Here is a 10,496-nt window from a genome sequence, read left to right on the forward strand (position 1 = left end):
TACTGAACATCCAATTTTTTTCAAGCACTGATCAGCTGCTTAAGGCCAGGCTACAAAGCACCCAGTCGAAAGCAGGTAAACGGTTAGATGCAGTTACTGATGGCTTAAAGGTGGAGGCACACAACAAATGATATGGAAACGCAGTTCCATGAATACAAGATGGCTGGCGTAACATGCACATTGTCCCACTGAGAGCTGACTGTGGTTTCTGTATCAGCAGTTGATACTAGAAGCAATAAGAAGACTGGAAAGGATTGTGCTACACTGACAAGAGAAGCCAAGGCATTAGCAATGAACGGCATGGTTGTGTTAAGCGCTACTCGGCAGACAATGAGAAAAAAATGCCAAGTATGGGCAGCGATTTGGCACACGATAACCACACTTTGGCTGCGTAGGGATGTGCATCACATTGGCTCAATCTAGTTGGACAAGCCCTTACACCGAGTGCTTTGATGAAACGTGTGGTCGATTTACAAAAGTATTTTCGTAATCACCTGGAGCCTAGTTAAAAGCCTGTCAAGTTCTGTAACCCCCCAAATCCCTGGTAACACGCAATGGAACAGTCAAACTACATGCCTGGAAACAGATGTTCAAAAATTGGCCACATTATCTCAGGATTACGAGTGATCAAGAGGCAGAATTTAAAGATAGAGTGGTCAGTGTAATTAATAATCAAAGAATTTACCGAGAAGCAAATAACTTGATCAGTCGATTCAATTCAGTTTCTGTGGCACTTGACATAATCTCAAAAGGACTCATGGTGCATGAGGCGGACGGTTGGATTTACTGATAAATGAAGATCTTGCCCCACATAAAGCAGACGTACCGAAGAGATTTCATGAGGCAATTACAAATGTTGGCCGACCTCCTTCATCCAAAATACGCAGGCAAGAAATGTGTCATTGGAACAAGAAGAAATTGCAAGCAGTCGCTGCTGAGCAAAAATCCCGCCTTACTGCCATATTTACTTGCATTTAACACAGAAGATGCACTGGAACCAAAATTGACGTTTTTCATCCGCTATCAAGGAAAAAGTTTCCATTTTCACATGGTGGAAAAAATCTGAAAACGGCCGAGATTCCCTCTGACTTCACAGAACTGGTGGTGGAAGTCCATCAGTGTCCAGCAAGTTCAGCAAGCATAGCATGAATCTTTTCAGACTTTGGATACATCCATTCAAAACTGAGAAACAGGTTCAGGTTGTCCACAGCGCAGCATGCTGCGGATTGCTTAATGCTTCATGGCTACAACTCTGCGTTACTGTCACTGAATGTTTTTGACTTTGGGTTATATAATGTTGAAAACTGAAAGGCGTCATGGCCTGTATAACTTCCTGGAGAAAATACCAAACTAAGTTGTTTACAGACATTCTGACCCTATTAGAATTACATATATTAGTATTACGCTCACTGCAATTGTACTTGTTTATTTATACAACCCTACATTAATCTCCTAATCTAGTGCCTGATTTGACTCTGTCATGCAATTTGAATATGTAACTACGACTAAGTGTGATGTGTGTGATAATAAAACAATTTTAAAAATAGAAAATATCATAAACTGGGCCCAACTAATTTTTCCCTAGGTGACAAAAAACCATGATTTTACCTGATAAAAACCCTCTCTGGTAAATACAATATCCCTGCCCGCTAGGTTTGGTCTTCTAGATTGTGAACTCTCTGGGGCAGGGAATTCCATTTACTGTATTCACGGCCCCTAGAACAATGTGGCCCTGACCTGCTTGACGTCTCTGCAGCCCCATCTTCAGCCAAAGTAACCCCACAGAAAGACGTTAATAGCTAGCAGGATTATAGCATTAATGTTGCAAAGAGTCTTTGATAGGGGCTTTTCCACAATGCTGGTGAGTTTCCTTTCCAGGACTGCTTTCTCTTCCTTGGTCAGTGTGGGTCCTGGGCTGCTGGAGATCCCGCAGAACCAGAAGTATAACTTCTTCCAGCAAGGAGGGCTCGCTGCTGCAGGAAATACATATAGAGAGGGGGAATTAGTCCCATATTCTAAATGCTGGGGTATTCCACTCGCCTCACCTCTGTCCCACGCCCTAAATACACCGTGTCACCTGTCTGCACATCTCCCATGCAGCACTACTGCTTGAGGCGTACGGGGTGAAAACCAGCCCCCCTGAGCCACATCCTCAGTGGAAGGGAACAGTCACCCTCTCAGCTGATGATAGATCCAGGAACCAATGGCTGCAGCTCAGGAATGGCTCTGTGCAGGGGCTATGCCCTCCCACTCTTTACTGGCCGTAAATGCGAGTGACAGGGGGAGGGGGTGGAGAGGAGCGGGGGGCCGGTCTTGGGGAGAAGTGGCGGCGCGAGGGCGGAGTTTGGGGGGAATGGGCAGCATGAGGGCGGGGGCTTGGGGCGGCGTGAGAGTGGGGCCTCAGGGGAATGGGTGGTGTGAGCTCTGGAGGAAGGGGCAGTGTGAGGGTGGGGCCTCAAGAGAAAGAGGCTGCAAGAGGGCAGGGTTTTGGGGGAAAGGGTGGTGCAAGGGTGGGGCCTCCGGGGGAAGGGGCAGTGTGAGGGCGAGGCCTCGGGAGAAAGAGGCTGAAAGAGGGCGGAGTCTTGGGGGGATGGGTGGCACAAGGGTGCGGCCTCAGGGGGAAGGGGCAGTGTGAGGGCGGGGCCTTGAGGGAAGGGGTGGTGCGAAGGCGGGGCCTCTATGGAAGGGGCAACGTGAGGGTGGGGACCCAGGGGGGTAGGGGCAGCATAAGGGGGTGGGGCCACAGTTTAGGTGCCCATGGACCCCCCCCCCACACTTTTAGGGACATTCCGGCACCCCTGGCCCTGCATGAAAGGATTCACCGCAACCAGAGGAATTAATAGTCCAATAATGACCATGACTGTGGTTAAAAAGTTGCTCTCTTCTAAGAGCCCAGAGCAAAAGCCAGACCTCCTTGTTAGTGCTGCAGAGGAAGTGAACGGGTAAGCTGGTTAACCAGCACGGCCCAGTCCACCCTCAAAGCACAACTAAGCTAGCTGAAACCCAGATGAAAGAACAGTTAAAATAGCACGTTACATTAGTAGCACTTGATATGTTCCAAGTGCTGGGCAAGCATGAATCAGTCCTTGCTCCTGGCTGGAGGTAGCCAAGTGAGTATAACGTTGTACAGAAACTGAGCTGCAAAGAGGTTAGGTGATTTGCCAAAGTGGCTGCTGATTTTCCACACCTACGATTTTGGATGCGCCGCTTGAACCATTTCCAGAAGCTCCGTGTGTCCATATCTCCCAGAATCTGGTCTACAGACACTCAGCTACTTGGACAATCAGGCATAATGAATCTCAATGTGAGCACCCAAAACCAGTGGTCACTTTGGAAAATAGTTGTCCTAAATCAGTGGCCCAGCTACAATTCGGATTGAGATGTTCCTGGATCCCAGCCCTGCACTCAGGCCACAAATCCAACCTGCCTTACTTTGCCCAGGCATTCTTAAAATGTAACTAAAAAAGACAAAGAAAATCTGTCCTCCAAAGAGGTTAAATCGTCCCAGTCGATTGACATATGAAGCATTTGTTGTTTAATGAATAAAAACCCTTCTTATTTCTCCACCGCCCAGCTTCCACCAAGCTCCACAAAACTTGTATGTCTCCGACACAGAACTCATGGCTTGTTTATCAGGAGTGAAGCGCTGTGTGAATTATGCCTTTTAATTGTCACTGGCTGTTCCTTCCACGCTTTGAAAGGTAGCATGTCATAAAAGCTTGAAAAAACAGGTTACCAAAACCTCATTAAACTGTTGTATAAGCTGTTCTGCATTTCCTTTCCCATCATTGCTAATTACCAAATTACAAAGACGTCAGGCTATAAAAAGATGAGTTGGGTCAGGTATAAGAAGAATTGATAAGAAACAACATTAGCACCCGGAACAGCTACACTAAACTTGAATCCCAACGGCCTCCATTTCAAAAAAAATGGAGGAGAACTTTTGTTGTTGTTTCTCACCTCTTCATTCTGAGGCTGTGATGAGAATGAATTCAAGCACGGCCAGTCTAGACTAAGGAAATGTAGAAAATCTCACGAGAGCGTTCCCATCTTGCGAGCTCTCCAGATTTGTGGACTCAGGAGGGTTAGGTTCAAAACCGTGCACCTGAAATTTTGGATGGTTTTCCAAAGGAAACCTCTGACCATGCTGAGAAGGGGCCGGGGGCTATTTTCTTTCTAATAAACTAATAATTAGAAGTGTGCTAATGGAATTTGCTGATACAGTTGGGAGGCCTTGTCAACACAGCGAGGATCGGAATATGAGACAGGAAGATCAGGATGACATCGAAGACTTGAGTAACAGAAACGGGATGAAATTCAATAGTACAAAGTGCAAAGTTAGGGGCTAATAAGAATCTCTGATATAAACTAGGGGCTCATCAGTGGAAGTGATAGAGGAGAAGACAGACCTGGGTATAGGGGTTGATCACAGGTTGACTATGAGCCACTAATGCGATGCAGGTGCAAAAAAAGACCAATGCGATCCTAGGATGTACCAGGTGAGGCATTTCCAGTAGAGACAGGGCAGTGTTAATGCCATTGTACAAGGCACTGGTAAGACCTCATTTGGAATGTTGCGCACCATACTGGTCACCCACGTTCAAGAAAGACTAATTCAAACTGCCACAGGTGCAGAGAAGAGCTACTAGGATGATCGGGGAATGGAGGACCTATCTTATGAGAAGGGACTGAAAAAGCTTGGCTTTTATAGCCTGGCAAAAAGAAGACTGAAAGGGACTATGATTACTGTCTGTAAATACTAGGGAGGGTGAAGAGCTATTTAAGCTAAATAGTTGGTTAAGCACTGAAACAAATTACCTTGTGGAATCTCTATCATTGGAAGCTTTTAACAGCAAGTTAGACAAACACCTGTCTGGGATGGTCTAGATCAGCAGTTCTCAACTAGGGGGGGAACACGAGCTATTTCAGGGGGGCCACGTGACCCCACAGATGAAGCCTGGTGCCCCAAGTCCCGGCACCCCAAAAACTGCAACAAATTACCTAAAATAGGTTGTCTGCATCTAAGAATGTCCTGACTTTAAAGTCCATATCGCAGGCCCTCTAGGACTTAAAAGCAGGTGCTTGGTTGGTCTATCTAGGTGCTTATCTGGCTCCCACCACTGGTATATCTCAGGATCTGCTGGGACGTTTCTGCATCCAGCTGGCCTGGCCGATGTAGGCAGTTAAAGCTGGGATACATTTTAAAGTCTAAAAATGCTGTTGCTGAACCTGGGCTCTGAGGCCGGGGCCATGTGGGAGAAGGAAATTCCACATTTAGGGGGAGAAGGAGGAACCATTTCTCTGGAAAGTTGGTTTGTTTTTTGGTTTTACATGGACGCTCTCTGGAACTATACAGAGGGTTGGAATGTTAGACTAAACCCGAGGGGGGACGGGGTAGCAGGCAGAGTGCAGGTGCAGTGGTCAAAGATAAATTAATTTAGCATGTAGCTGTCACCTCCACAAACGTGTTAGATCCATGGGCCGGATGCCATTGAAGTCATTGGAAGGATGCTGGTGGACCAGGTCCCCTACATGCACATATTTGGAAGACCCAGCTAACCTACCTCCACGTTCTTTGCTCCCTGAATCCGTGTTCTCCCAGGTCGGCTCATCCCCATCACTCTCGCCCACTGAAGGATTTACCTCCGCCGACTCGCTCTTGTAGCTCACCAGGTCAATTGTGGGAGCTTTGCTGTGTCTAGTCCACCACGTCAGGCTAGCCAGCTGGATGCAGCGATGCAAAACAAACAGGGAAAGCAATTTAAAGAGCTGTCAGTTCATAGAACAAGACCAGTGTTGGTGACGCGGCTGGAAACGGGAGCTGTGATTAGAACGGGGAGGGTTTGACCTCACAAAAATCTGTGTTGCTTTTTTCCAACAGTTCTTGTATTTTCCGTTGGCTGGTGCCATTTTAATCTTTTGGAGATTAGCACACCTCTCTGTGTGAAGGCTCCTCGCTTTGGGAAATTGCATGATCAGTACAGGTAGAGAGCTGGATTGGGGGCCCAAAAGATGTATGTGTTGAAGTTGCAGGCAGGGCCAGTAAACACAAACAGCCGGCTTGCCATAGAGATGCAAAGCGACAACGGCAGTATTCAGAACCTCACTCCTGCTGCTATGGAATGACGTTTCACAGTGAAACACCATCAAAGGAACCAAGCCCAAATCCTAGGCACAAAGGCCCAGAAGTTCAAGGTTACAGCAAAGGACCAACCAACGGAAGGAACAACAACAGGCTAGGGCATGGCAGAGACAGGACCTTCAACTCCTCCCACACCCAGGGCACTGGGCCAAGACAGACCTTGACAACATCATGTTCATTCAGGGTTAGATTGTTCCAGCCCTTATTTGGGCGTGCAGGAGAGAATGTCCCTCAATCCCCTGCATGGATTGTGACTCCAGCAGCAATATGCCCTGCTGTGATGGGGGTGGAGGGAGTGGGGCCCACCCTGGCCTCCCCCTCTTTCTTGCTGGCTATGTGCACTCCTCCACCAGAGCAAGGGGAAAGCATGAGGGAGGAAGTGGGACTGCCTGAAACACAATCCACTCACTCCATGCGCTGTCCCTTATGCAAAGCAGATTATAAAGTTGCAGCCTAGGTGTCACAGTTCAGGGCAACTTCACCTGTATTCCCCATGGTCCAGCAAAGGCGCCCACTCTAGGGTCCCGGCTCCCCCACCATCACCTCTCTTGGGCAGAGACCTGAGTGTCTCTGTCTCTCCCTCCGGAGCTGGACTTTTCCAAGCTGCACAGCTCCTTGTCTACACTGCACTATTCCCAGCAAGCAACACTAGCAAACCGGGCCAGCATTTGCACTTAGCTTTCTCTTCGCAGGCTTATGGACAGCATACGTGCCCACCGTTGTAAGTTACCACGTCGCCTTTTGTAAGCAAGCAGATTTTATTCTTAAGGTGAAAGCATTACAGAGAAATCATATTAGAACAAACAAAAGAACCTACACGCATGCTAGAAAACTGATGAGCGATCGGCTCCCCCCCTCCGAGCCCCGGCAGGTATCAGCGCTTCCAACCCTTCCTTAAGGATTTGGGGTTCCCCGGCCCTTGGACAAAAGGTCCATTTGCTGGATCAGAAAGCAGGACCTGTGTCTGTTTAAATGCTGGCTATTTATCCACAAGTCTGTTGGCCTCTGGAGAATCCGGTTTGAACTAGTACAGGTGAGCCGCCCCAGGAGGAGGTATCTCTCTCTGGAGGTGATACAACCAGGGCCGGCGCTTCCATTTAGGTGACCTAAGCGGTTGCCTAGGATGCCAGGATTTGGGGGGGTGGCAATTCGGTGGTCGGGGGGGTCCTTCCGTGCTCCGGGTCTTCGGCGGCAATTCTGCGGCGGGTCCTTCATTTGCTCCAGGACCCGCCGCCGAAGTGCCCCGAAGACCGGGAGTGTGGAAGGATCCCGCGTAGGGCGCCAAAAACCCTGGCGCCGCTCCTGGATACAACCTGTGTGAACTTGTCCAATGGGGACACACACACACACACACACACACACACACTCTCTCTCTCTTCGTTCCTGCAGGAGCTGTGGTCACCTGCCCTCCATGGAATTATATACAGTCCCCGGCCCACAACGATACAGAAATGTAATACAGTCCCATTGTAGGAAATTGCCATATCTGCCACTTGGCCTCAGGGAAAGTTGGCAGCAGGGCCAGGGACCTGGCACTATACAGGTCCACTGGCCATTCCACAGCAAAAGGATGGCAGCGTTGGCATCACAGAGGATGCTGCAACTGCTCTTTGACAACCTGGTGCGGAGGAGTCCTCTCTTCCCTACCTGTCTGTGGCACCCACCCAGGCCCAGTCTGCACCCGGGATTCAAGGCACCCTGGCATTTTGTGCTAAGTTCTGGAAAAGTGCTAATAGCCAGTAGGAATCAGTTGCAGATAAAGGAGAAATCTGCATCATCATTGTAACTTTACAGAGCAGCGTCTTGGCCTGGCACTTTGCATGTCCATTGACTTGGCACGAACAAGAGACATTCAGCAAAGCAATCTCTTGCTGTCAACAGAGCCAGCTGATCTGTCTGCCCACCTCTCCTTTTGATTAAAAGCTGGGAGGTTTTACACTCACAGCCTAGGCCTTGCCAATGCCCCATTTCTCGCTGGCTTTTGGCAGGCCTGGGTGGCCTTCTCCTGCCTCCGCAAGGAGCAGAGCAGCTGCTGACTCCAGAAACGTGCTCTCTCATTCACCCTCCCTTTCGAAGCCATGCCAGGATGGGCCAAAACACTGCGCTAGTAGCAAGAGACGCGACGCCTGGCTCGTGTGGGGTGTATAAGCACAAGAGTCAAAAAGTCTGGACCTTCCAGAGAAATGCACAGTGTGGGCTTGAATGTTAATGGCCCTGGGGTTTATATGGTCATACCCTACACAGCCTATTCCCAGCTGGAGGTGGGAAATGTTGGTGTTTGCACTTGCAATTTCCTTCCCATTCTGTCCTGGGGTGGTGGGGGAAGGGAATCGCTGCTTTCCTCTGGCATCCCGTCCCACGTAACATTATTGAGAGCGAGGTGGCTAAATTAATTCTGATCTGCTGAATTCCCAGGTGTTTGTGAGAGGGGAACAGAAGCCACCAGGAGCAGTTGACACTGGCCAACCACACCTCTCAGCCCGACACTTCTGCCAGACTGCTCCGGAGAAGGCACTCATTTCTCCCAACCGCAGATTTCTCCTCTCTGCCTCCATGGAAATTAAGTTCTCCACTGGGTCGCACACACAGTATCACCAGTTTAAAGGTAGATTTTTTTTTTTTAAACACGCCAAAATCTAGATGGCAATTTCCAACTGATACAACATGTTCCAGAAGATTTATAGCTTTATTTAAATCATTTTCAACCAAGGCTAGGCTAATCTTTCTTGTCACATTTTGCTAAATTACTTCGATTTGATGATCCTCATCTTTACGGAGGATTTTTTTTTTTAAATCACTTAGGAAATGTCACCGGAATGTTGCAAAGTTTCTGAGCACAAAAGAATTCAAGAAACTACCCAGACCCCATCACCCCCACTCCCTCCCCAAACACAAATGGCTGTTTTGTGCAGAAGGTTTGTCCTGGAATTAATGTATTAAGGCCAGAATTTTCCTAAGAGCTCAGAACTAATTGCTGATTTTCAAAACAGGCCCATTCCAATTTAGGCCGCAAAATACGGCCAGATTTTCAAATGAATTTGGTAGACTGGGAGCTAAGGCCCAGATCCTCAAAGGTAGGCTCCTAACTTTCATTGAGATCCATGGAAGTTCAGAGCCCACCTTTGCCTGAGCTTCTGGCAATGCTGGATACCTCTTTTGAAAGCCTGGGAGAGAGAGCGAGAGAGAGAGTGTGTGTGTGTGTGTGTGTGTGTGTGTGTGTGTGTGTGTGTGAATGTGAGAGAGAGAGAGAGAGATCCTGGCCCCACTGAAGTCAATAGAAGTTTTGCCCTTGACGTCAAGATTTCACTCCTGACCTTTACCTCCCTGCCTAAATGAAGGTGGAACTTTGTGGAGAGCTGCTGGTGCTGAACACTTGAGAAATGTGATTCTCAATTTTTGGGAAGGGGCAAACCCAGTTCAGTAGAGAGGGGAAGGAAGGGAAAGTTACGGAGCAGAGCCTAGATACTCAAGGTGCATTGAGCTTCATGCTCCCCCCCAAAAAAACTTTACTTTCAGAAGTCAAGTTTTTAAGGGGCAAGAGTTGCAAAGTCACTAATGGGAGTTCAGTGCCTAACTCCCATGGACAGTCATTTGGAATTAGGCACCTTGAAAAGCTTCCCTTTCAGCTTCAGCCGAGTTGCAATGATGAAATGCCTTCCCCTGCAGCCCTGTGCTCCAAATCTCCCTCCACCGCTCACCTTTCCATTCAGGAGCTTGTCGACGGGCTGTCATGTTGGGGACAAGCCTTATCATGTGTCCTACCCACCCAGCAATGTCCTAAAAACTACGACTGCAGCAGCTTGCCTTCAACACTGACAAGCCAAGGACACGAGCTGTGATCTCATTAAGCTCAGTCGGCAGGGATTCACTAAAGGGAGATCATGGCTAACAGGACAGCTATTTTGGAGTAAGCAAAAAAACAACTGCTGACGGGGGAAAGTTAGCAGCCTAATTTCCATGTACCTTAGGACAGTATTTGACTCAATAGACTGGATGTAGCAGAAGAGCTGGAATGCAGACAGAACAGACTTGACTGCTGAAGGCACGTGGTCTTTCTGATTGGAAGCAATTCATGAATCAGTAGAGCTACAAAGAGCACTTTGTTTTATTATCGTGGCAAGTGCACAAAGAGCAGGGTCCAGATCCACGCAGCGGACCTAGATTCCGTGTTGCAGTGCTTCACTTTTAGGCCCCCTGCCGCCTAGTGGAAGCTGCAGCCCCACGTTAGGTGCCCAGGCTCCCTACACAAGTCACAGAGGGTGTTAGGTGCCTAAGAATGGGATTCACAAAAGCCAGCACTGCAGTGGCGTAGCCAGGTGGAGGGAACAGGGGGAGCATCAAAAAAAAAAAAGGC

The 10,496-nt window shown here is 48.5% G+C and overlaps 1 protein-coding gene across 1 annotated transcript in view; it reads right to left on the reverse strand.

The window, feature by feature from the left end:
- Positions 1–672: 672 nt before the first annotated feature.
- The window catches only part of LOC112118972 (sodium/glucose cotransporter 4), a 35,581-nt gene continuing 25,757 nt past the window's right edge, over positions 673–10,496 (reverse strand). The window contains exons 13-14 of the mRNA XM_024217491.2: positions 5,565–5,724; positions 673–1,973 (exon numbers count right to left, since the gene is read on the reverse strand). Coding sequence (XP_024073259.1) covers positions 1,765–1,973; positions 5,565–5,724 — 369 coding nt within the window. The 3' untranslated portion in view covers positions 673–1,764. The remainder of the gene's footprint in view (positions 1,974–5,564; positions 5,725–10,496) is intronic.

Source organism: Terrapene carolina, unplaced genomic scaffold (genome assembly GCF_002925995.2).
Source record: "Terrapene carolina triunguis isolate 2854851 unplaced genomic scaffold, T_m_triunguis-2.0 Scaffold104, whole genome shotgun sequence".
NCBI classification, from domain to species: domain Eukaryota; kingdom Metazoa; phylum Chordata; order Testudines; family Emydidae; genus Terrapene; species Terrapene triunguis.